Here is a 27,857-nt window from a genome sequence, read left to right as displayed (position 1 = left end):
TGGGCACAGATTAGCTACTCTCTGCTCTCTAGCTTTGTGAGCCAGCAGAGAAGCTCACAAGATGAATTTCCATAAAATTCACACTGTGTGGGACACAATGTGCCAGAGCTGCTCTGGTGGCACTTGCAGCATTTGCATCCAAGTGATGCTGAAACCTGCTTGGCTTTCCAGACACATGTTCTACTGCTACACTGCTATGGGGTAACTGGAGTTTCTGTCTGTATTTAGTTTTACCAGCTGCACTGTCCCAGGGATACCCTCTTGATGGCAAAGTCATCACAAGGAGAGAACACGGTACAAGCTCAGCCCAGACTGAAAAGACCCCAACCCTAAAATTGGGTTGCTAGACCTTACCCCAAGAATTTCAGTGCTGCTTTGTTTTAGAAAAAACACTGAGGACAGCAAAGACTCTCAGGCCTCAGATCAGGTTCTGCAGATATATCAAAATATCAAAGTACCAACCACCATTTACACACCATGTGCAGAAATCATCAGTAGCTCCTCCATTTTAGCAGTTCTCTCAATGATCACTAAGGACAAAAAATCACACTAGTCAGACAGTCTTACCAAATTAATAACTAGAGCAACAGCAATATAGCTGAATTACTGCATCTGGATATTAGTGAAGCATTTAATGAAGCTTTAAACTCAAATTTTTCCTAATTGGAAAAACTAATCTGCAAAAAACTTCAGATAGAAATAAACTGAGGTCAGCTTAAAAGATCAGGGTTTCTTTGAATTTGAAAGCTGAACTGCACAAAAAGTCCAGAGGCTGAACACTGATCAGCAGTAAGTCTGGTTTCATCCTCAATAATGTGAAAAAGTATAATCAACAACACAGGTTTTAAAGAAAAGACAGTTCTCTGGTGGCTGTTAGCAAAACAAGAGGGCAAAGTTGTAAAAAAGCAGGTAAATGAGACACAAATCAAATGAGAACACACAAATAATAATTCAAGCTATATAGCCTAATCACTAGAGCAAAGAAAAAAACAAAATACAGAGGTGAATGGGAAAGAAGATGCCTAGAAATCTGTTCCCCTGAGAAGCAGCAACCCATCTGTATAAGAAGCTGCATCAAAAAAGGTGATTAAGAAAAAGGAATTAAACAGGTAATGAGACCAAAGTGAGCACTAGAAAACTTGGGGTGAGTGTCTGAAAAACCTTGGCAGTGCTTCAACTAAGTGTGCTAGGAAACAGTCCTGCAGTGGATTTATTGGTTGTCTCATTGCTTAAATCCCTTAAAATCAAAGTATGACAATATCCTGTTGTGTTCAAATCTCATTTCCGTTCTCTAAACTCGGAGGAAAACACAATGGATCCAATTCTGCCCTCAGTTATACTTGCTCAAATACCTTCTGTAATTAGACAGTCACCTGGCCACAAACCAAAACAAGCTGTCTTGGGGAACATGTCTGTGAAACAGAAATGGAAAACTCGTAAGAAAGGAACACAGCAAGATTCCTTACTCCAGCCTTGAATGGGTTCACAATGCAATAAGAACTGGGAAATCTGGACATAAACAGAGAATGGTAGCTCTGATACAAGACCAGGATAAATGACAAGCAGTCAGGGAGGGGAAACACACGAAGGCAAACATGTTGTGCCTAAGTAGTCTATAAAAGAGCTTGCTCAGGATCCATTAATCCATGTGGAAATATCGCATGCCCAAGGACACAGAGATCCAGAGCTTTGTGCAGAGCAAGGCTCAGCAAGTAAAGCAGACTTCAGTGTGTCTAAATCAGGAATGCTTGTCATTCTCATGAAGCTATCATATCCACTTTATCATCTGTACAAGTGCACAAAGAAAAACAAGAGTGGATACAATCATTTACCTTTTTGTGGGGAGCAAGAAAATGTTTGCAGATGGAAAACCACTTTTCTGAACTATCAAGAGGAGGCACAGCAGCCCAAGACACTTAATTCACTCCAGGGAAGAAATATTTCCTACAAGCCATGCCAAACAGCAAATCTTCTTCAATCAGAATTAAAACTTCATGAGCATTCCAAGGACACTACCATCTCCAAAGGGAAAGGAAGAAAGAGTGTCATGTGGGGAAAAAACAGGTTTCCAAATCTCACTGGTGCCTGTAGGCATGAACCATCCAGGTTTAACAAGATCTCAAAGCTACTGTGCAATGTTGAGCATGGTATTTATTATTTTATTAGAAATCACAGACTTTCTCAGCCCTATTCAAGCTCTCAGGAAGGGCTCTAACCCACAGGGGCTACACAGCCAATGTAAAGGATGCATTTTTCTCCAGTAGTGTGAGAAAACATTGAAGCAGGGAAGATTCTAATCACTCAATATTTTCTCTTCCTTAAAATTTATACCTTGGAAAGACATTTATTTTGATGGATATTGATCCTTTAAATGCCTGCAGCAGCTTTAAAACCCTCTGCTGTTCCAATGCATAGTCACAGTTGAGAGATTCTGGTCAGCAGAGGTTTCATGATAAGCACAACAAGTCTTGGAACAGTTTCTAAAACTTTAGCAGGCAGATGTATACAAACTAGAATAACCAGTAATTGTTCAGGAGTGGGGCAAAACCCCAAGTAACCAATTTCTCCTAAGTCTCAAGACTGAAGCAGGCTTGGACAGCCACAAGCCCATTCTCTGCTCTTGACTTGCCAGCAGAGATGTAGTAGAAATTGTTTCTGACAGGATATCCTTACAGGATATCAAAAGACAGTTTAGATCCAGTTAAATCCACAATACCACTACAAAACCACCTTCACATCAGTCCCTAGCTAGCAGTGGAATGAGCACTTTGCAACATGTCAGATTTCTAAGGCAGCTGAGTGGAAAGGATTTAAATCAGATAAAACCACCATTCATCACAGCAATACTACAGTTATTTCTGACAGACTTGAAAGAGGGACACCACTGGAATATGTCACTGTCTTGCCAAACCTCTCAAAAACATCCTCTGTTTGCCTCAGAGTGATCCTGGGAGATGGAATAATGTTAAATGTTGGCTTACTTCCAATTGCTAAGTTGCACTAAAAGACATCTAAAAATATGTATGTTTTTCTGCTAAGTGATACTTCTTCTCTACATAAGCTTTAATGCACTTGCCAAAAAGACCGTCCTGTAATATCGTGGGAAGAGATGAGTGCCAGTGTGCTGTAAGTGCTGAAAAAAAAATCTAAAAGAGAAAAATCACAGGTGACATTTTTACTTCCAGAAACTGCTGCAGCTGAAAAAAGACTAATATTAAAGAGAAGTGGAAAAGAATAAAGGGGTAGCACTGCAAAGACAGTGCAAATAAACTGAAAAGAAGGGATTTTAGTCTCTTTTAAGGTCCTTCCTTATTTGCTCTTTAAACTTGGTTCTGCAGCTGCAGGCACTGCAGTGGACAATCCCTTTCATAAACAACTTGAGCTGTCTCCTAATAACAATTGCTTTTTTTGCCCTCTTTACTACCTCTGCTAGTCTGTGCCAGGACCATATTGTTAGGAAAGTTTTCCTAATTTCCAGCCTAAATTTATTCAAGGCCACTTGATCCCTCTGTGTTCTTGTGCCAACATTGTCCTTCAGTTTACCACTTCTTTCTGCCTCGCAACCGTTTAACCCCGCTGTATTTACAGGCTTCTTCCAGCTAAAGGATATTGTCAGATGATTGCATCTGACATGAGAAGGGAAACTTCCTCATATGGATGCTGTGTTCCAGAAGTGCCCAGGCTGCAGCATTCTGAGAGCCCTGCTCTGACAGAGAGCACACATCCCAAAACACTCCAGGGTCAGGGCTGGCTCCTCAAGGCACAGACTGACTGTCTGTGGAGTCGAGCCAACCTGAGGATGAGGCAAACCCCAAAAATGACACACAAAAGGAGATGGCCAATGGCACTGAGCCCATCTGTGGCTCCTGTGTCACTGGTCCTAGATGTCACCCAGTGGATCCCAGCAACCTTCACTCCCTGTGTTCTCAGGGCCCCTTTCCAGCTGAAAGCACTACATTTGTACAAGACACAATGGAGAGTCCACCCATGCCATGCTTGTCCAAACTTTATCTACATTTGTTTCCTTCATCACTTGAGTCCAGGTTCCTTTATGTTGTCAGAAGTAAACTTTATCTAATATTCATCTTCAAGTAATAAATCCTGCTGCTAAAATTGAATACTTCCCCGTGCTCCATAAAAGAGGCAGCAACCAGCACAAAAGAAACAGTTTTACTGTTGGAGTATGTTTTCTATTTATGGGCTCTGATAGTCTGAGGCTGAGTCAAACACAATGCAGGCAAGCAACTACATAAAAATGTCCCCATAACCCCTGAAATGCAGCATTGACGTAAGAATCTCCTATCTCTGAGCAAAAGCTCCAGCTGGAGGGAATGAGGTTCCAAAACCTCTAAAACTGTGTTTGCTTTGTGGTCCTGTCACCCCAAGTGTTTTGAGCCATTCTCAGTGCTAGGACACAGGGTTGAAGGTCACCTGGAGGGTTTGATCCCAGGTGGTCCCTCTCCATTGCAGGTCGTGGAACAGGAGTCACCGGTGTGGTCACTTCCATGTTTGATAGCACAGGGTTGGCTCACTGCACAACCTGCATTATCACCATGAGATTATGCTCTGCAGCTCTCAGGACAGATTCCACACTAAGTCTGGGCCATTTTACATTCTGCACTGTTCCACTGATAGCAGTGGAGTTATTCCTGGTACCAGACACCAGATTCAAAATGGGATTTCTGCAGAGCTCATGTATCTTTCAAAGAATCTGTATTATACACTGAAGATCACAAAATTTGCCCTCCCTGGAACCTTAAATATATTTTTGGTATTTTCATTATCTCTACTGCCAACAGCAGCATTCAATGTTGCAAAATCCATTATCACTAGTCTACATCACTGTTTCAGTTGGTACAGTTCAATGAAGACACAATTTACCTGTAAAGCAGATGCAAAAAATCCTTATAATTGAGGACTTTCCATTCTAAAAGATTTTTACATTTAGTTCTTCACTTGAGATGCAATGTTCCAAAACAACAGCAAGATCTGAAATTGACTTTATGGCTTAACTGGAAAAAAACAACCGCCTGTGTATTACAGAAATACATTTTGCAAATTCATTTTGACAAATATATTTATGCTGACACATTACCCATACTAACATTTGTTGCACAGAGATATATATAATTTAAAATATTTTTTTAAAAAAGGTTTTCTGGTAAGCTACTTAACTTAGCACTTGCTGCTGACAGCCTGGGCTAGACTGTGACTTTCATGTGGCTTAAACATTTCAAAGAGTAATAAATCATGACTGGGGTCTATTGTTCTGTCAATATTTGAGACAGAAACAGTGCAGAGAGCTCTTCTTTTGTTCAGCTGGAATGTTGGAAAACACTGACAATCCCAAAGTTCATGGGATTTTGGGTAAGTATTCTTACATTGCAGTGTTACAGTTGGGAGGCCAAAGAATTTCAATTGTTTTGTAACACTTCTACAAATATTTCATACCAGAAGGCCCAACCATTTGCCTGAATGATTTACACATCAGGATTTATGTTTTAAATATTATTAAGTATGTCTTGAAAGTGGAGCCATGGCTGCACAGTGCTTGTTTTTGCCATTAAAATCTGTTACCCAGGAAATGACCCCCTTCTGCCATCAAAAGAATCCAATGTGTAATTATTCTTAAGCAGTTACTAAAAGGTGAATTTAATGTAGTGGGGTGAAAATGTTTAAATTGCATAGAAGTTTAAAGGAGGAAAATCACATTTATGCTGGAGTGAATACTGCCTGGTATTAAGGCTACCATGGGAAAAATACATACAATAGATGCTGTATAAAATTAAATATATCTTAATTGAATGATAATTGCTTAGCTTATTTTATTATCTAAGAAAAATGCAGTGCAACAACTACCAATAAATGTGCACTGCAAAACAGAATTAATACTGGAATTATGGAGAGAGAATTATGCAACCAGCTCCTCTACAATCCTTCTAAATACATGTCCAACCAAAGCTGACACACAGCAAATAGACACACAGCAAATAGATGCAGAGAGCAAAGAGAAAATCTGGAGAAAGAAACTGTGAAATGTAAGAGCAAAGCTCTCTTCCTCTGTGCAGAGCTAATTGTTTGACCCTTTAAAATTAAAGAAACAGAGATAATATTTAAGCAAATGCATCCTTAAGAGGGAAAAAACCCTACATCTTTATGCCACTACTTAAAGCATTTTCACACTCTATTTTTAAATCTTCCACCACAAAAACCACTCTAAAATGAAGGCTGATAATAACCTAAGCCTTGTCTTGCTTCCTCCAAGGACAATGGTGGAAAAACATATTTTAGAGTTTTAGTTTTTTTCACACCTCCTTTCCCTAGCAGACCTTGGGTTTGTGTTCTTCCCTGCTTTCCTTTCTAGTCTGGTACATGGGTACAGCTCTTCTTGCATGCCTGGAGTGTGGAAGTGACACAGGATGCCCCCAGAGCTGGGGCTGTGGCTCTGTGGTTTCCAGAGCCTGGTTTCAGAATGAAAGGTTAAACTGAGACATCAGGATTTGAGCTCTCAAAGCTCCTTTTGAACTCAGAAACTTTTAGAAATGGTTTGTATCATTAAGTAAAGGAAGAACCAGCATGTTTCTGGGAAAAAACATATATATGGCAAATTCTTCTGCAGCCTCACAGTCCCCAGCCACTTCTGCTGCCAGGAAGAGACTGCTCAGCACTACCAGGGGCTTCCTCCTGCTTCCACCCGATAAGGGAACACGTTCTGCAGTCAATTAATCTCCTTCACTGCATGACACAAAGCATTAATCACAACAGCTTACCTGAACCACAATAAAACACTACTCCAGACACTTAACCTATGCAGATGTCAAGCCCACCTATTTGCTGATTTTGCAAAAGCTCCACTGTATCCCATCAATAAATACACCTAAAATACATCAGTGACAAGTGGGAGCACAGGCAGGATTTTTACTCAGAACTCTGTAACCTAAGGAACTGCACCAGCAACAACACCAGCATTAAATTTTACCAGGTACCTGAGGAACTGCAGAAATTTAAAATATTATGGACAGCTCTTTCTTACTGTGTTCAAAATAGCGTAGGCAAGCAGCAACAGGTATGACAAAAGGGCTACAATGGTGATCAGGGGAATCATGAGATCCCAAAAGCATTTCAATAGTGCTGTGAAAGGTGAGACAGCACAACAACTCACTAGAAATTCATTTAATTAGCTATGAGAGAATAATTAGAAGAGAACACTGTGGTCCAGTGGATGTGCACAGACAATGAACTAGGACAGGAAATTAGGAAGATCAATCATCAGACAAATGAAGGTCTAGCACTAACCAAACAGGGAGCAAGGAGTCAGGTGCTGTACATAGCTTCCACTTAATGGATTTACGTTTTCAAGAAGAGAAATCTCTGATTTTATTTAAAAGAACTTTTCAATGTATGAAGTTTTATTTGCTAAGAGGCATGTGCAGCACACTTTTGGAGGTTGCCCAGGTACCTGTGTTCATGTTTCTGGCCAAAGTTGTCTGGAAATTTCACTTCAACAACCCTGGCAGCAGGAAGCCTGGGGGATCATCCCTTTTACAGAACACCAGATTAAAAGGTTAAATCACTGCTCTAAATATGCGGTTGCATTTGGGTGACATTTTATAGACATGAAGCATTTTTTGACAATTATTCCATGAATGTAGAAATGAATGCACACCTCCACTTCATTTAATATACAGTGAATTGCATTCCCAACTCAGAGCAGATGTACAGAAAATATTGTGTCCCCATGTCATTCCCCATTAGCCAATTCTTGTCATTTTAAGGCAGTAAGCTTGGGATTTGCACTGGAGCATGTGCCAGTTCCTGCAGCTCAGCTGCCAGACAGGGAGGTGGTGTCTTCAGCACAGAGGTTGTTCTTAGTTTGTGCCAGCTGGACCCCAGTGCACAAGTCTGAAAATGGAAAAAAAGCCCACAGCAATCCCACAAAAATAATTCACTATCTACAATCTGCCTTTCCCTTGTTCAAGTCAGCATTTTGAGAGAGAACTGATTCTTTGAGAGGAACATAGATTGCACTCAGTAGGCACCTATGGAACAGCAAATACTGCAGCAAATGTGTGCACCAAGGTAAACAGGGTAAAGCTGGAGGTGTCCCACAAATCCCACTGGAGGGTGGCAGCAAACACCACCACTGCACCCTTCTTCCTAGGTCCTGTTTCATGGTTTCTCCTTATTGCTAGTCAGAAGGTGATTCCATTTTGACTCTGGAGTTCAGCTGGCACACCAGCACACCTCCTTCTAATAAATCCTTTATTTGGTTTATATGAAGTGCTAATATTTGGGTAGCAAGAATGATCTTTTAGGTAACAGACTTTCCTGCCTCTGGTGGGAAATAAGGTAAGCACAGAGCACAGTTCTAATATTTGCACAGATGAGAAAGGAGGTCACAACGTGTTTCCATTTACTCAAGGTACTGTTCCTACTGACGTCAAAAGACAGTTTGCATAAATATGGCAAAGAAGCAGGATTTAACCCTTCAGCAAAACCTCTGGAAACATTCAGTTTGATTGGACTAGAAAAATCATAAGATTTAAGAGAAAAATTAGAAGTGTTTGAGAGACAACATTGATGGTGACATCAATTTCCTTCAAGATGAGAACACCAGGGAGAGGTGGGAGTGCCTTCAGTTAATCTCTAGACTGTTGGGTCTCTTTGGACTTTTTTGATCCACAGCCTCTGGACCAAACAATCTTTTTTCCATATTAGATCTGGTTTTCAGGATACTTCCATGCCTCTAAAATTTCTAAGGTGTAAACACATCAAAATCTGGGCTAATCACTAGGATGTGTGGATTGGAATAAAACAGGATGCAGACACAAACTGAATGCTCTTTCAAGACTTGTGGTGGTAGGAAAAACCTGCAGAGATTTGTGCAGGAGCTCTTTCACTGGTTTTGGTAAAATGCCCAGCTAAGTCTTGACAACACCTGAGATGTTCAAAAGGGAAATGTCTGTGATGATAGCATGAAATACACTGAGTTCATCTCATATCTTGCATTGTACACCACTTTATTCAAAATCAGAGGGTTAGATTTAATAGTATTATTAAATGATAGAATTATCATGCTCTCAGTTGCATTGTCCCTGATTTTTTCTTTCAACTTGACATTTTAGATGCTGGTAAACAGCCACTGTGACAGCCAGGGTCACGTATCAGAGCAACTCTTCTGTCAATCACACACACTGCAAAGCAAGAACAGCAACCAGCCCCATCCTTCCTAACCTGATACCAACCAAACACATTTAAAATTGCACCACATGATGTCTCACAGGCCTGTATGATCCCAAAAGCAGACAGCTGGGGAAACAACTAGATTTTGAACCAAATTTTGCTTTAGCATGTAGGATAATTGAGTTACTGTTTCACATCAGGAACTGAGAACAGCAGGAGTGTGAAATCCACTGACCTTTCTTTGCTAGGTTGCTGTTAGGTTCATACTTCTCAATCAGCACTTGAACTTGTTCTTGTTTGAGTGGTGGATAAAGGATCTCATTTAATCGTGGATCCCGTTGCTTCAAATTTATAAAGTCCATCATCTGATCAACAGTAAGGTAGGGTTTGCTCTTGGCACCACTGGAGAGAAATCAAAGCAACAGCAAAGTCATTTTAACACATTTCCTTGAAATCTTGTTCCATCCCTGAAATTTCCCAAGGAAATTGAAATAAAAGTCATAAAAAACTATCATACAACAAAAACATGGCTCCACTGTGTCTCTGGACTAATTTATTTTGCCAATAATTCTTCATCAGCCATCTAGGACAAAGATCTTTGACAATGCTCAGCATTACAGGCATCAGTGGGAAGGCTTGGAGCAATGCTAAAAGGATTTAATTCCTCTGAATTCTTGGAATTAAGCAATTTTAAAAAGTAAAAGAGAAAAACAGCCATGGAATTCAATCCTGAGCTTGCCACAAACACTCTGCTGGCATTCCCGGCCCAACTATTTGGGATTACTGCTGAATAACAGCAGCCCTGATTTCATTATTCTGGTAATTTGTATGATTTTACAAATCTTTTAAAAGGTCTGAAGTGCCCTGTAATGCAAGCAAAAAGATGGTTATTTAGAGAGTCAGTGAAAAGAGCAGGGTTTGGGTACAAGCTGTGCCCAGACAGAAATCCAGGAAGCCTCTGGGCAAGGTGATGAGCTCAGGGCTTCTTTAGAGCACTCAGGCCTGGCCTAGTTCTGCTCTGCCAGGGAGCAATGGGAAGCCTCTCCTGGGTGCAGTGGGAGCAAACTGGGACAGGGCTGTGCTCCTCTGAAAACCCAACCTTAGGGACAAGAACCCCTAAAGGAGAATGTGAGCATGATCATGTTGCTAAAATATGTTCACCAATTGCTTTGGAGGTCGTTGGGTGCATTGTGGAAATTGCTTTCCTCTCATATTGCTTAATATTCTGACTCCATTGATCAAGCTCTGCTGAAACTGGAAGTACACAGATTGCTGGAAGGGGTAGAAGCACCAGGAGTTTCAGAGCTCATAACTGAATGTATAAAATCAGTTGTAGCCAGCTGATAATTTAATTTCATGGTGTGAATGCATCATACACAAATCCTGAAAGTTACTGCACTTTTTTGCCAGACCTAATTAAGCTTTTGGGGGTGATTATACATATTCTCATGCCTATTTCATGCTAGTTTTGCTTATTACTCTTCTTTCTTACTTTCTTGGAAACCTAAACTATTCTGATCAATACAGAAAAAAGCAGTTCTGCTTCTCCAGGAACAAATTCCTTTAAAACTCAGGCCATGAGAAGTGGAGGTAAGAGCCTGGGAGAAAAAAACCTCTTGATCCAAGATTAAATAACAGCCTGCTTGACATTTAAATCTGTTACTAGCAAGCACTGCATGCTGCTATAGTATAAATAACCTCCTTTGCCATCCCCAGCCCAGAAAATCAGTGAATGGGAAAAAGAAATAAATAAACCAAGGAGAGTTTTTCCTTACAACTCAGAAAAGATGTGGTCAATCTCCGGCCGAGGGCAGAGGTTGTTTAAGAACACTCTGTACACTTCTGGCGTGAAGTCGTCTTGAGGGATTGAATCATTCTGTGAAATGGAGGAAAAACAGTGAAAGAGAGACACAGTATTTTATATGTTCTTTGCAAACAGATCACTCACTTCTTGCCTGCCTTTGATTTCCTTCCTGCAACCTAGAGGAGCTCAGATTCTGCAGGATTATAAATTCCCTTGAATCACAGAGCCGCTTAAAGAGCACATCTTTAAAAAGTACACACAAACACATCTATTAGCTTCCAGGAGGCACAGCTAACTCATTCTCTGAGCACCTGTGAAGGAGGAGAAAGGGACATCTCCCCACCCAACCCCCTCATCCAGAGCAGAAACAGGTATATCAGCCCTGATGAAGCCTCTGAGCTCACCCCAGCAGTGCTGAGCCTCTGGTTTTGAGTGAGCAGAACGGCAGCATCACAGAGGGTGAGGATGCCACTCATCTTTCCAAAGCTGCCACACAACAGGGAACAAACTGGGTCACTGTGTCATTAGTAATACACTTGTTCCCTGACAGCAGCAGTGATTCTGCCTTTTCTTTCCCAAAGATACGTGTTCAAGATGCCACAGTTCCGGGCAAGACTCAACCAGCACAGCTTTTCCATCCATCTTTGTCCTAATCACTCAGTGTAACACATTTGGCAGTCAGATTTCTTTTAGAGGAATTGATACAAATGCTCTCCTGCAGAAGACATGCCAGCATTACCTTTTTCCCTTATGTCTTCTACAATTTAGAGTGATTTACATTTAGTCCAACTTCTAGATGACAGTTTCATCATCCTCACTCCATTCTTCTCTGAAAAAATCAAGTTACTGGAGGCAATTACTGCACTGGGTAAATCCTTTGCATGAAGCCTGAGAGTTCTTCATCCAAAGTCATGACATGTGATGTCTGGGAGCACCACAGGCCCAGGATGCTTCTCCATGCTCCAAAATGCAACGAACTAGAGGAGGAAGATGGTAACTCGGGCACAGAGCTGTTTTCCTGGCAGCTTTTGGAACCTGGCTGTCTGGGAAGCGAGCTGCTGCTGGGGCAATCAGTGCTTGGATTTATTCTCTGCTCAGCACCGTTGCCAAGGGAACCGGAAGCATCCGTTCAAGCCTTTGTCAGACACAAGGAAACTTTTCTGTATTTTCCTGCTTTGGTTTACAATAAATAAATGATACCACAGGCGTCGCTTTGTCTCCTTTCATCTCCAACCTGCAGGGGCTCGAGAGGGTTTTATTCTGTTTCTGTCCACAAGAGCAGCTTGACCAAGCTGGGCTGTTCCTCTGCTCTGCTTGGATAACTATCTCCAGGCTCCAGCATTCTAAGGTGACCCCATCAGACCCTTGTGCCCTCCTTTTTTTGGCAGACCGTGAGTGGCTGCAGGGTGAGCTGGTTGAAAACTTACCCATCCAAAACCTCCCTGTGTGTTTTACACGGGATCAGTGCCTGAGCAGGTAACTCGCCAGGGGCACTGCTGCCAAGTCCAGAGCAAGGCTGGATGGAGAAGTGGGAAAGCTGAGGGTAGAGGATGAAAATGGCTCCTTCCAGTGAGGGCTGCCAGTGGCACTGAACTTGAACCCACAACACTGATAAATTCAAGCTGTGGAGCTCTCAGTGCTGACACCTGTGTTTTCCTTAAGGCTGGCATTCTCAAAGCTTGGGAACTTTCTTGTTAGTGTTGGCACCCCGCCCTCGCCTGCTCCCTCTGCTCATAACCCCTGTCCAGCAGGGTGCTGCCCCTCAGCCAAAGGCTTTCCAATGGTTCTCTGATTGCCACAGAGCTACAGTCCCCCCACAAGCCACTATACTTTTCTTTACAAGAGAGTTGAAGGTGCTCAGCTGAACAAATGTGGATCTCTTCCATGACCTGAGATCCAGGCTCTCCATTTGCCACTCAGACCGAATTAATAGACATGGTTTTGCTTCCCCATGTCTCCAAACACCCACTATAAAGAGAACAACCAACATGAGCCTTCAGACATAAGTATAGAGACCTTTTTAACAGGTATTTCCTACCAGTATCTTAATCAGTGGGCAACAAAACACAAATATCTACATGGGAGGCGAAAGCCACCTCAGGCACAACCTCACACAACTATATTTGGCTTCCAAAAGCCTGTCTGCCCAGACGGATTAAAATACACTGCCCCCTTACTCAGCCTGGTCTGAGCCATCCCCATTTCAGAGGAACCACCCACACACCTTATGGGCTCATCTCTTTTTTTTTGACACCAGTGAACAAAGCACAAACCTTCTGTACTACATGAGAGCATCCCTCCTTTCCAGCTTGGCTTAATATTGGCATTCAATTTTATTCTGTGATTAAGACTCTCTACTAATTTCAAGCACTGCTGATTTATGATTTGCCTCGTAACCTGCCTGCTTTTATAACATCTGTATCCAGTCTGTTACGCATTTGGCAGCATAAGAGCTAATTCAGATTATTTGCACAGACTGGACTCAAGAGCAGGTTATTTTATTTTAACAGTCAAGTTCATAGGTGCTTCATTGTGAATCTCAACATTAACTAGAAGGCAAAAACCACTCTTCACAGCCGAAAGGCCAGCTAAAATAAAGTCCTTCCAATTCTATTTGAGGTACCTTTAACCAAAACAAACAAAAATATCCAACAATAACAAAACTCCATTTCCAATAACTAGCCAAGATTTAAAAAAACAAAACCATAGGGGAATGAGATGGCAAAGCCAGAAATTCATTGGGTTATTTTAAAACTTTGTTTAAACATATATTTAAAGATCCTTCTGCTTTCAGCTCTGCTGGATGATGACTGTTCCAAATATCAGGGCTTGATCCTGCAAGAATCTACACAGTCCAATTTTGACCCAAAAAGAGAGAAATTAATAAAGTCATGCTTTGAAAAAGTGCTTGACTTAAGGTCCATGGGCCATCCCACTGTGCTCATGTCCTGCTGCTGGGCTGAATCAGGGCTGGAGTGCTCAGCACCACAGAGAATCCATCTCTTATTAAGGTCCTTAAGTACAAAGTAAAGGTCCTTAAATACAAACTCAGCAGTTCCAAGGATCCTCTCTGGTGCTGTTCCTCAGGATGAAAACAATTATCCAGGCAATGAGAGCTCTTCCTCCTCCAGCATTAAATACAGAGCCTGCACGTCGTGTCACAGGGTCTCCTGGCAAACACACACAGGGAATTCCCTGGAGAGGGGATATTTGTCCTGTCACAGAAAAGTCTATACAGGGACATTCTCCCCTGGCACCTGTGCCCAGATCACTGCAAAAGGCACATGAGGGACTGTCCCAGGCTTGAAGATTCATTCCTAAGTTCCAAGAGCTGCAGCCATACATGGTGTGAAGCTCGTGGTCAGTGAGCTCCGGATCTTCCCAGAGCAATGAGAAGTGTGGAAACTCAGGAAGAAAATCCACAAGGCATAAATATGAAAAACCAAAGAGCCTAAACTGCTAATGTCCATGAGAGACTTGCATGAATTCTCTGAATAATTTGGTGTTGTTTTGCTGAGCAAGACTCACTGATATTCATGTCTTGCATGCTTGCATTGCTCTTCCAAGGCTTTATGGGAACACCATTTGTCATGCAGTACCATAGGGCAGAAAAGCTGGAAGTTGAAGCTAAGAATTTCACTTGTTCAAATAAATAGGAACACAAAGGAAAAGAGCTGTAGTTGAAGTTCTGCTTTTCTTCTATTCCCTTACCTCCACAAGATCCAGTTTTGCTTTTCTACAATATTTTTCAAAGATGATCAACACAGTTTTCTTTGGTGCATGCAACACATTTCTCTTTTGTCCCAGCCAAAGGAAGGATCTACTTTATACTCTGAATAATTTTGAAGGTGGTATCCCAGCAACAAGCAACCAGCAGTGTGTATGTAAAACTGGCTCTACTTAGATAAATAGCAGAAAAAAGCTGCAGTTTCTTCCAAAGACCCAAATGATATTTAAATTTTCTTTTCAGAGACATGGAGTAAATGGAAGAAAGAAATCAGCTGATTCAGGAAGCAGCGCCTGAGAGAATTTTTTTGCACACTTTGTCTTGTTTGCTATCAAATAAATGGAAAATCATTTTTTAAATTATTCTCTCCACGTTTCTAACTTCAAAATATTATTTTAGATAAGGTTATTACAGTATTTTATACCTACTTTTCTGACATTCCTTAGTATTGTATGGAACTGAGCTCCCAAACCTATGAAGGAAGGACACTGTAAGTAGTGTCTGAGGTTTGGCTGGTGAAGATTTTGCTCCACTGTTCTTCTGGAGCTGTAGGAATGGGCTCTATTAAACCATTGGGGGAGGAAATATTGAGGAAACCTCACAGCACAGTTTTGTATAAGTCAAGGGATCAGGAGATGCAGGCTTTCCTCTGCTCCAGAATGGTTTTGTCCCACCTGTTGGACACCTGAATGAAGGAATTATCCTGGAAGAAGTTTTCCTGGGATTAAAACCCAGCTTGAGTAGGGAGGTGGGACCAGATATCCCACTGTGGTCCCTCCCAGCGTCACCAAACTGTGATTCTGTGACTCCAGTGTTTACTGGAATCACCTGCTTGAGCTCATTCCTTCTGAAAAAAAGCCTTCCTGAGCATCCTGGAAATACTATGGGCTGAGGAGAGCTCCTGCATTAGCAGGATGCAATGGCTGCATCCCTGCAGTGTTTACAGGTTCCACACCACAGCATTTCAACATTTCTTTCATGCACCTTTTGGATAAGCCAGGGTGGCTTTAGCCTGTCACTGATCTCTAGCTACAGAACACACTTCAGGCAAACACTGCTCTGAAGCCATGCCTTGGAAATTGTGAAAGTCACCTATTCTTAAAATGTCTCCACAGGATTCCTCCAGGACAGCTCACACAAACTCTGCCCTTTCTTTGAATCCTTTTAGGCTTCTTCCAGGTGCTCCTGATCCTAAACAACTTCAAATCAAAGGTACTCAGATGGGTAACAGGAACTTCTGTGTAGGAAAGCCAGAGCAGTTGCTGAGGATCCAACCAACAGCAAAGCCAGCACAGCAGGCTCAGCCATTAACAAATGCAGAAGAGAGGAAACAGCACCAAATCTAAGCAATGCTGATGTGAATAAGTGCAGATGCTTACTCTGGAAGAGGGTAGATTGCAGGCTTCTAATGCAGTCTCTACCCGTTTTCTGTCGGAGGAGAACAAGCGGTATATGCTGCAAAATGAGAAAAAACACAGGGGTTTGGCTTAAAGACATGCCCTGATGGCCCATGTGGCTCAAAGACTGAGTATCTCTTAGCAGCCTATTACATCTTCAGCTATTTATTTTCATTTGGTGGCTGCTCAGTAGCAGAGGGGAGTTTAACAGTGCCCCTATCACAGCAGGTATTTATTTCAGCTATCACTGCTCTCTTCATTCCCCTAGTGACATGCAATTTGAATCTGTTTATTTTCACATGTCCCTGCGACAAAGATTTGATTTTTTTTTTTTAATTTTCACAAGTGGAAAGAACCAGGGCAGAGAGGCAGAATGTCTGTGCCCAAAGGACATTTGAACAGAGACATCCCAAGGATCACTGGCCACTCTGTTATAAACAGAGGGTAAAATTATTCCTCTAGGCACAGTGGTCCCATGCTCATCCCAAGCACACACTGACACCCCAAAGCCAGCAGAGAGCACATGGTAAGGAAGAGGAACAGCACTTACTTCTTCAGAGGAATGCGCCCCTCTGGAGTCACCTGCAGCTTGAGTTTTGTGTAGCTGTGGAGAGAAGAGGACCCAGCTTTATTTTTACAGCATTTTCAAGGACGTCTCCCCCAGCTTTCTAGCTCTGGGCTAGTGCACTGATCACGGGGCAAGTTCCACTCAGCTCTTTCTCCCAGCATGAAAAGATATTAGGATATCATTATTGACTAAAAACCTTCTATTGCCTGTCCTGAGATAACTGTAAATGAGTTTTGCACTAACATCATCTGGTGAAAAATATGGCAACACTTAAATATTTAAGAGGATTTTTTTTTTTGTTAGAAAACTCAGCTTTTTCACTTTACTCAATGGTCTGCCAAAAGAAGAAGAAACTGACTGCATGGTTCTAATAAATTTTCCTTTTCTTCCCAACAGAAAATACCATTAGCAACCACTTCAAAAACAAAGTGCATGCTAAAACTAGGATAACTGGGATAGGAACATTTCCACAGATCCTTAATCCCCACATTCATCTTCTGGAAACTGAAGCCTTTCATGCTACTGTGTCACTAAACACAGCTCCCAGTCCCAAGGGAGATTAAAACAAAAAAATCACAGCAGTTACTTAAAAAAAAAAAAACAAGTTTCTTTTATTCTGCCTTCTATTTTTTGAAAATTTTGACTATATTTTGGCCACATTGAGTGTTTTCCCCTACAACCAAGGAAGTTAGAAATAACAGAAGATGGGGAAAAGCTTCTCAAGCTGTTTATTATTACATGTCCAATGCTCCAAGGAACTGAACGTCATAAAGAAAAAACCCTTCATCCTGCTCTAATGCAATTTGGTTTTCTCCTTCAACAAAAGGGTTCTGATAGGACTCCAACCAACCCTCTGCTTAGTACACCAATTATAATGGGGAAATAATTTAATCTTCAAAGTCAGATTTCTTAAGTGACTGATTTGGCATCTGTGCAGAGGAGCTGGAAAGCCTTACAGTTTCCAAGTGATTTATTAATTAGTGGAAAAAGACACAGGAATGCCACGCTTGCCTGCTACCAAATCTATGCAGTGTGTCCAGTGACTTCATCTTTAATTAATATGGCTTGAAAAACTGCCAAAGAATAGCTGCAGACAAGGAGCTCTGCTGTACTATGTGATGACACATTTCTCCTGTGATTTGGATAGGAAAAGGCCCATTAGGTCCAGCCCCAACCCTCCCCACTACAGACCTGACAGCAGAGCCTACGGGCACCTGGGGATTTCAGGGGCAAGGAAACTGTAAAACCAAATCACTCTCAAAATTCATCCTACAGAGCTGAAGGAAGTCACCAGCTCAGGTGAGCACATTCCCCACTGCCAACATGCAGGGCCAACAGGAAATGTTAAATGTTCCCATGCATTTGGGATTTTATTTGCCTGATACATCCCTGCTGTCCCAACAGTAACATGCACCCTTCAGAGCTGCCCCAAGAATTTCTGTGGACTCCAGCTGCACCACAATGAACACCATGAGGAGGAAACACACACTCACAGATGTACATCCCTCCTTCCCAGAACAGGCACCTACAATTCTGTGGGATTAAAGTTAAGCATCTGGAACATTCTGACTCTGGGTGCAGCTAATCAAAGTAGTCATTCACAGCCTCAGAAAGTCCAGGAAAAGGGGAGGTTAATTTTGGAGGGAAGGGAGTTTTAGGAATACAAGTTCAGTATTTAGCTGGATTGAGTCTCTGTGAGCAGGAAAAGGTGTTTGGGGGGGATAGTAAGCTGACTTTAAGCAGCAAACTCACAGGCTGGGGAAGGTGCATCCCTTCTTTTAGAAACCCAAAAGGCCACTGAGTATCCCAGCTGAACACCAGCACTTTCTGGCAGGCTTTGCCACACTGTTCTCCAAGCTCTGATTTACACAAAACTGCCTCATCACTTGAGAATTGCAAACGTCAGGTTTAGCTCTCTTCCCTTTTAGGTGTGTATTTCACTCCAAATTTCCTCATAAACAGTTTTCCTACTTTGTGGAAAGCAACTCAGAATTTGCCCACTCTGCCAAGCAATCCAGAGGAATGAATTCTGTCTAGATCACATGGAAACCAGAGAGATTGGACTGAGGAAAAGTGGCTTCTGGCATTTCTCTTTTTTTTTTTTTGAATCATCAATAAAAGACAAAAAGAAAACAATTCAGAAGCAAGTCAGTCCACAATATTCTTTCTTTCTAAATGGAAACCTTTAGCCCACAGCTGAAGCTACAACTGTACAAGGGGCAGGGAGGATTCAATTCTGATTTTTCCTGCAATGATTTAATTGTTTGTGAGGAGAACCCTAAAAAGGATTTTTGTTTAGGTGACTTGGAGATAACAGGCTTTTTAGAACCATACAAACAAGGACCTGTGTTTACAGAAGTGACAAGTCACCAGAGCAGAAACAATAGATGACAAGGTGAGTAAGAAGCATGGAGGAAAATGACGCAGAGGGAAGAGCAACACCCACAGGGTGACACGCGAGGGCCACTCACGCTTTTTCCAGAAACGCGTCCCTTGACATGTTCTGTGCCAACAAATTTGTTGCCAAACTGAACACTTCATCTGACCATTCCTGTGAAGAGAAAGAGTGAATAAATGAGGACCAGTTTAGATGTTTACTGGCACACTGCGAAATATTTTTGAAAACTATGGTTTCAAAAAAAAAGGGCCTAATTAAAGCCTGAACTTGGTTTTTCCAATTACAGCTTGTCTCCTCATCTGTGAGACCTGATTTTCTCATGCCACAAAAAAAGTGAAGACTGTTACAAATTAAAGTCTTGACTCTACCCAAGATCTTCCCAGCCAACATAAGAAACAAGCTTTAAAAAATATACAGCAGAACTATACAGGAATACATTTCAATTACCCTGCAACTCCAATGAACTCTTTCCCCCTGATTGTACATCCTTACACTGTGGTCCTATCCCTCACTAATTTTTTTTCTCTTCCTGGTGTAGGGAAGAAATGCCATAGAATCATGGAATGGTTTGGGCTGGAAGGGATGTCCAAGAGGACCCAGATCCAACCACCTGCCATGGGCAGGGACACCCTCCCCTAGACCAGGTTGTTCCACATAGCTCAGGTCCTTCCCTTGTGTTGCTGACCTTTCCCAGGTTCCCAGCAGGGCTGATCCATGATTATAAACTGAAGTTTAGACTCTCAGGGTTTGTCCTGCTCTCCTCCCTTGCAGGTCTCTCCCACAGCTTTTCATTGACACTTTCATTGTGTTTTTCCTTTCTAACTTGGTGCTTATTCACAATCTTAAATTGCAAACCTTTTTAATCACAACTGTAGTTTTGGATTGGCTTCATTTCACCCCATTAAAAGTAAGGGAAGAAAACAAGCAATGCCTTTGCAAACAATGTGATTTTTTTTTTTTTTTGTTTTAGCTGACAAAGCTTTCAGAGTTTTGTTCCAAACCAAAGTTATGTTTCCTTTCATAATAGTCCAAATCCAAAATTCCTACTGCCACATTCTTTGGGAAGTATTCCCTTCTCCTTTTTTTTCTCTTGAGAAAAACATTTAAAAAAAAAAAAAAAAAAGGATGGGAAGTGTCACTGACTTCCAATGAAACAAATGTTCCTATGTCACTTGGGAGCTTAGAGCTTGTTTTACCTAAAAAGCCTCATTTTTTTTCACATGACCAGGTGATTGATTTGAGTAGTTGGGTTTTTTTCCATCTTTTTTATATGCGAAGATTTTTTCCGTGATGTTATCCCTTGTTCCTGAAACCGGTCTTGCACTGCTGCTCCCAGATAAGGTTGCCTGTATGCCCGGTGTTTTAGTGGCCTTTGATGTCCTCCAGCTCTCACATCCTGGAGCCCATCCCATTTAGCACCTCACCCCTAAGCAACAGAGATAACACCTCCTCCTTCAGGAAGAGAAACCTTCTTCCCTTGGACACAGACTTGTCCTAGAGGCAAATCAGTGCTGCTCAGACAGTCTTCCCCTCCACTTTCTCGTGACCACTGCCATTTTTCTTCTTTAATTGTTTTTCCTTCTTAGGTCTAGTTTGAAAAAATCAGGGGTGTGAGAAAGCAGAGGAGGAGGAATTTGGTTCGTTAGCAACACAACTGCTTTGCTGTGACTCTTGGAACAGAGAGCATATTAAGTGCAGCATCTGTTTTTCTTCTTGGCAACTCATTTTTCCAGGCTCAAAATAGGTTCATCTTGTAAACACTGCTTTGTTTAGGCACTAATAATAGCTGCTCAAACTTCTCCCTGTGACACTAATGGCCACAGAGATTAACAGCAACACAAAATACTATCTGGAAATTGAAAATACACTGGCTTTTAACAGAACATGATAGACTGTTTTCATCTTGCTGCTTCTGCTGGCCTTAAAGCTGGAATATTTTGTATAAAACAGAAGTAGGGCATCTCAAGAGTATTCCACACTCCCAGCTCTTCCTTTTCTTTGTCTGAATGCTTGTTGACAGGAATGTAAGGGAAACTCACTTATTATGTGCCTGTCACACACATTATTTATATAAGCAGTCTTGCCATTTGTTTCATTTTGTTCCTTTGCTGGCTTTTCCTGGCTCTCCAAAGCAATCCCATCGCTCTTGCCAAATATTCTGAGGGCTACCTGCAGGCTGAGCCATTTCTAACCAGGTCACAAGCAGCACTTGCTCATTGTCTCTCTCACTTTAGGCTCCAGCCATCCCAGAGCCACAGCCAAAATGCCAAGATCAGAGAATCTGCCAGGGGTCACATCATCTTTCCAGCCACTGAGCTCAACCCTTGGCAGGAAGGAGAACAACAGCATTGAGGACAAAGCTTAAAGAGATGCTTGGGACTGACTTTGCTGGGCTCTCACCAAGCTGTGCTTTGCTGCCTCAGCTACCAAATGGCTGCACTTCCTTGGGTTTGCTGCATGGCAGAGAGCAGAGCCCACACTCCAGCTCTGTACCAGCGATTCCAGCAGGGGAGGGCACTCCAAGGGATGGAAAGCTGTTGTGTGTGGAGAGAAAACAGCCAGCTGTGGGAAGATTACAGCAGCCTCCAGACCACCACAGGCACTGCAGCCTCTGCACAGATGTGATACAACAGGAAAATATAAATCTGGCCTTTTTGAAACAGGGCTGCAGCAGCGCCAACAAACCCAGCACTGATCCCTTCTGGGAGCGGAAGGTCCCAGCTTCTGATCTTCAACTCCAGGCAAGTCACATCCATCATGGCAAGAGCTTCCTGAACTTGATCCCCTCCTGGCTCTGTCCTGTCACACCAGTTCATCTTCTGTCATTCCTGTGAACTTTGCTGACGTGTAATTCAGCTGTTCTGTGCTGACAGGTAGCACATGAGCAGCAGCTCGTTTGGAAATGTGCTGCTCAGTGAAGTAATCTCTCTTCCACTGCAGGCACCAGGATACCATAAGACATTTAGTGCAACAGAAGAGATGAGACCTTTCTCATAAAAAAGGCAGCACAAACACTTGAAAACACTTCCTTCAAATCAGGCCTGACTGTGTGTGAAGGCAATGCTCCTCACACATTTCTTCTCGGTGGGAGGTTAACAAAGCAACCTGCTGAAATTCTACACTGTCAGAATTTCATTTTTAAAAACACCCGTATCAAATGGATGGGAATTTATGTGGTTTGCTTTAGCATTTTATTCTACTGCTCAAGCTCTTACATACACTGGGAAAGCTAGAAAAATAAAGATGTATGCTGGAAAGAACATTATAGTGTGACTTGTGAATCATCCTTGATGGTATCATTTACTTATGGAGGAATTCATCTCTCTTACTGATGCATTTTACTCAAAGCTCAACAAACCAAGGAGAAATAGATTTCCTTGGGCTCTGGACAGGGGCCTGCATGGCCAGGATTGGCAGTGCAGAAAAAAAGAGAACTTGCATGAGAGGCACCAAAGAGAGTAAGAGGACAGAATGGGAAAACGAGATGTTCACTTTGGAATCTGCTGGATTTGGGATGAGAGTGAACTGCTATAGTGCACACAGAGGTTGATGGGTTGGACTTCTTCATGTTGGAAATGGAGACAGAGAAAAGGAGCTCAGAACAGGGTTTGAGAATAAACTTCTGCTGTCTCTGCAGCACTCTGTGGATGCTTATAAATAAATCCCACCCCAGACAGGTGAGTGCAGTGAAAATGAAAATAAGAGAGTGCTCGCTCAGTGCTCTTCTTTACCCCACCAGGACACACCTTCCTGCCTGCCCTTTAGACCAGTGCCTAATAAATTTCCAGTTGCATTCTTTAGACAAACCAGGTGCCCTTGTGCTCATCACTGATGTGCTTTAAACATCAATTACTCTCTCCTGGAGGAATGAACATAAACCAGCACACTGACATTTCTGCTTAGTGCATCTGAGGCAAGCTGAATAACCCGAGTCTTGCATTTTCCCAATTTTCCCATAACTTGGCCAGTGCATGTGACAAGCAGAGATTGTAGCAGAAAAGACAGCCTTCTGCAAAGGGAGAAAATCCCATAATAGAATCATTTTAACTGCCTTGTTAAGAACATCACAGTTTACTTTGCCATTCTCCTTAAGCGAAGTCTGGTCAACACTTGCCTCAACTTGAAAAACAAGGTATTACAAATGAAGGGTTAACCAAAAAACATTGATGCACTGAAAAGGAAAGGTGGGAGAGTTTCTATTGGAACTTGCTTTCCCTGGAACAACAGAAGGGTCAAAATTTGCAAGTGTGGCACTAAAAGCATCTTGTACTGACATTCCTCCCCAGAGCTCCCTGGAGACATGATTTGTGCCAGATGTGCTTATTTACTACAGCTTCTCTGAGTCACTGCATGGGGCTCAGAGACAATAAACACCAAATTCTGTGTTCTGCTTCATATAAAGTTGGTAAACAGGTTAAAAAGGAAGGAATTTTTGGATGTGTTCAACAGTGATCAAAACTGTTTTGATTCTAACATTCAGGATATTTCACATGACCTCAAAGCAAGTACAGTTAATCTGAAATGCCTTAAAAATTGCATCCCCAGGCCATAGTGCCCAATGCATCAAATATTAATTTATTTCCCCTATTGCATTCACAAATAAAAAGGAAGACTCAGATTCTTAGTTACTCAGACGGTAGGAGTTACTCAAGATTTAGAACAGGCAAGCTTTTACAAAACATTATTTTATCCACTGTACTTTAAAGTTCCATTATCAAACAGAAAATAGCCCTAAAATACCCATTTTTGTGCTGTTTTAGCAAATAGATTATGGCTCACTGACTGCTGGCTAGACAGGAAAGTGAAAAAGAAGGACATAAGCTTCTGATTTTGGTGATTTTCCCTGCTCCTTGATAAGGGACAGCAATTTCTGCTGGTAAAGCTTTAGCATACCTTTTCATTTTCCTTCATAAACATAGCTCCTTTTTTTCTTCCTAAAGAGTTACTTCAATTGCTTTCATTTCTGCAGGGTTAAGATTTCTCACCTTGTAGAACTCTGCATTTTCAAGTCTTAGAACAGCACTTCCCTCTCAGCTTTCATGGACCACCACAAACTCTTTCTGTTCCTATTCTACTGTGTCAAAGAAAAATTAGAAATCGCATTTTTGCCATTTGGCTAAAGAAGATGAACAGAAATAGCAATCTGGCAAGCAAAAATGTCCCCTGCTCACTGAAGGCTTTCATCCTATGACCTTTTTGCACCTGGTTTAACAATCCTTGTTGCCTGTGAGGTGACAAAGTAAGTCCTTGCTGTTGTTAAATCACAGCAGGCAGCAGAGAACCTCTTTTTAGCATAATCTAGTGAACGCCAGGATGTAAAAATGCTCTGTTGAAAGTGTTCTGTGCATGGATGTCTGGAGGCTGGGATCAGAGCATACCCATATGAGTGGAAGTGGAAAGAGCAGAAGCTTTGGAAAGTCTGTTTGAAATAGATAAAGCAAAAGTTCCTAGTTCATTAAACAGAAATGAATTGGAGAGAAAGTGGAAGGGGAAGGAAAAAAACCCAAACCCAAGTGTACTAATATCAGTGTAGTTTTATGTTGTGGGTTGGAGAGAGTAAACTGATGGACCTGCTGGAAAAATAGTTTTGTAAGGCAATGATGTTGACTACAAGCCTTATCAAGGGCTCTCAGCAGCAAAATGTGATGCTACTACTGAAATACTGATGTGTGTTTGGGGAGCCACAGTGTAACATCTCATTCCTGAGTTACAATTTGTGTGGAGCACTCTTTTCACCGTGATTATTTGGGCTTTACAAGCAACATTTGGAACATGAGCACACTTACCAGGGGCATAAATCTTGCTGAATAAACTCCTTGAAAAACAAAACAAACCAAAACAAAAAAAGATTGCACATTTCTTCTTGGGAACTGAGTGGCATAGCTCTTGAAATAGAACTGTGCTTCATTTGCTAGCAATTCCCACTTTTAACATTTATCCATACTTCCAAAAGCTGCATTTGATATGACAGAAGTTCATTTATCAGCTGTGTTACCTTTGCTATATCATCTTGGAATGCCACCAGGTTCAGGTAGGAGATGTTGACCAGGTCTGGGCCGTACACAACAGTTATCATCCGATTTTCCAGCCGACCTCCCGCGTTCCCAGCGTCCAGCAGCTCGCGCAGCTTCGGATCCTACAGGGGAAAAAATAATGAAATAATTCAAAACCTTTTGCAAATGAATTTCACTAAAAGAAGTGCAAAAATTGCAAGTACTTCCATTTCGAAAATATGTGTTATTTTGAACATTTTAAACATGTTGGCATCAGGTTCAGACCTGGCAAATGACTCATTAAAATACTTAAAGTTATTAACTCAGAATAAAAAGGAAATCACTGCTGTAAATCCTTCAAAGCCTTTGAGCTCTGTGTTGGTGCTGTACACACTCAAAGCTGTCCAGCTGATGGCTGCACATTCCTATTTTCAGTTATTTTGCCACAGAAGCTAAGCAAACACAAACTGTATTGCTTGTCAGAACAACACAATCTGTCCAAAGGCTACTGCCCTCAGCAGAGAGATTCCCTGCGATTTTAATGGATTTTAGCTAAAACTGAAAATGAGAACTTAGCTTTTCCTAAGGAATTAAGAAGACTTCTGGAATTAACTTTCTGAAACTCCATGAAAATAATAACGAGATTTAATGTTGACTTCCTCTTCTTCAAGTTCAACAGGTCATGTATTATTTAAATTACAGTAATTTCATGAGTATAACGCATACAGGAGTATAAGGTGCACTTTTGCAGCAAGCATCCATGTGCAACAAAGTAACCAATTAGTAACAATCACACCAGCCGTGCTGTCTTGGGTTACAATACAAGATGTGATCAAAGTATCTATTCTATCTCCATCTGTTGTGGCCAGGTGGGGCAGTGATCCTTATCTCCGTGGGAGATACTCTGCTAATGGCCATCCATTGAAACTAGTAGGGCATTGTCCTTTATCTTTTCACAACCCATCCTTCCTCCAGGGAGTTATCTTCTGCTAATGGTCCACTGAATCCCACTGTGTGACTGATAAAATTACTTCATCCCATTGAGAATTGCTCCAGACAGGGGGGAGAGCCCAGCCTTTCCTACCTAGATAAAAACTGAAATTCTGGGACACCAAGTCTCCATCTTTTCCCTGGACTCCAGAGGAAAACCAGACTTTTTTTCCATATCGTTGCTGGACCTTCAGAGGGAGGCTACACCCTTCTACAAGATCACTGCTTCAACTGAACCACATCTGTCACTGCAGGAGGACTGTAGCCACCATTTAATGGCACTGCTACCAACACCCTGACTGACAGGTGTCACCCTGATGAGGTGTCAGGTTGTGCTCTGACTTTGTGTCTTGGTTTGGAGGACAGGTGTCTGCTAAGAAAGACAGGAACCTCTCTTTGAAATGGAGAATGTAACTCCCCCCCCCAAATTATTGTAATTTTGAAATCAAGGGGCTCTCAGGCAAAGATATGGGAATTAGGAATAACAGTTCTTTACTAGGGAAATTAAAATAGAAATACAGTACTACAAAGAAACAAACTCCAAACCCTGACAAAGTCAGAGTACAACCTGACACCCCATCAGGCAGCTTGTTGGTAGCAGTCCCATTAAATGGTGGCTGCAGTCTTCTTGTAGTGACAGATGTGGTTTAGTTGAAGCAGTAGTCTTGTAGAAGGTGCAGTTTCCTTCCAGAGGTCTAGTAGTGATGTGGAGAAATCTCGTTTTTTTCTAGAGTCCAGTAGACAAAGGGCTACTCGGTGTCCTTGAATTTCAGCTTTTATGTAGGTAAGAAAGCTTGGCTCTCCCCCCTGGCTGGAGCAACTCCCAATGGGATGCAGTAATTTTATCAGTCACACAGTGGGACTCAATGGGCCATTAGCAGAAGATCACTCCCTGGAGGAAGGATAGGCGGTGCAAATATAAAGAACAATGCCCTCCTGGTTTCAATGGATGGCCCATTAGCAGAGTATCTCCCACTGAGATAAGGATCACTGCCCTACTTGGTCCCAACAGATGGTGATAGAACAGATACTTTGGTCACATCCTCTATTGTAACCCAAGACACTTTGTCAGTGTTTGGGGTTTGTTTCTTTGTAGTACTGTATTTCTATTTTAATTTCCCTAGTAAAGAACTGTTATTCCTAATTCCCATATCTTTGCCTGAGAGCCCCTTGATTTCAAAATTATAATAATTTGGAAGGAGGGGGTTTACAATCTCAAAGAGAGGCTCCTGCCTTTCTTAGCAGACACCAGTCCTCCAAACCAGGACGTGTCGAGCCCTGCGGCCCCGCATGAGCTGTACCCTACCCCCCGCCCCCCTTCCTGCCAAGCCCCACAGCCTCGTTCGGCTCACAGCTCGCACTTCCAGGTTGGCAAATTTCCAAACTTTGTCCAATATATAAGGCACTCCGGAGTGTAAGGCGCACTTCCGGGTTCGGACCGAAATATTAGTCAAAAGGGTGCACCTTATACGCGTGAAGTTACTGTACTAGTTATAATCCAGTTAGATTTAGCCTTTAGCAATTTTTTCCCCCAGTTTGTATCCAATACAGAATCATAGACTCATTTAGGTTGGAAAAGACCTTTAAGAGCATCAAGTCCTACTGTTCCCCCACACTGCCATAGCCACCCCACTAACCCATGTCCTCAAATGCCACATCCACACATCTGCTAAACCCCTCCAGGGATGGTGACTCAACCCCTTCCGTGGGCACCTTGTTCCAGCCTCGGCAGAGGAGTGACTACCTAGCACTTCTGTGAAGGAAAAGTACATTCAATTATTTTTATCAGCTATTAAT

General features: G+C 42.0%; 1 protein-coding gene across 4 annotated transcripts in view; it reads right to left on the bottom strand.

The window, feature by feature from the left end:
• The window catches only part of PLCB1 (phospholipase C beta 1), a 331,098-nt gene that overhangs the window by 108,093 nt on the left and 195,148 nt on the right, over positions 1–27,857 (bottom strand). For all 4 annotated transcript variants that reach the window (XM_033055240.1, XM_033055241.2, XM_033055243.2 and 1 more), the window contains exons 4-9: positions 25,073–25,213; positions 19,151–19,230; positions 16,662–16,715; positions 16,094–16,169; positions 10,959–11,059; positions 9,419–9,585 (exon numbers count right to left, since the gene is read on the bottom strand). In XM_033055240.1, the coding sequence (XP_032911131.1) occupies positions 9,419–9,585; positions 10,959–11,059; positions 16,094–16,169; positions 16,662–16,715; positions 19,151–19,230; positions 25,073–25,213 (619 nt within the window). The remainder of the gene's footprint in view (positions 1–9,418; positions 9,586–10,958; positions 11,060–16,093; positions 16,170–16,661; positions 16,716–19,150; positions 19,231–25,072; positions 25,214–27,857) is intronic.

The sequence above is a fragment of the Catharus ustulatus genome, chromosome 3, assembly GCF_009819885.2.
Source record: "Catharus ustulatus isolate bCatUst1 chromosome 3, bCatUst1.pri.v2, whole genome shotgun sequence".
Classification (NCBI taxonomy): Eukaryota; Metazoa; Chordata; class Aves; order Passeriformes; family Turdidae; genus Catharus; species Catharus ustulatus.
This window is presented reverse-complemented; position numbering and strand designations above follow the sequence as displayed.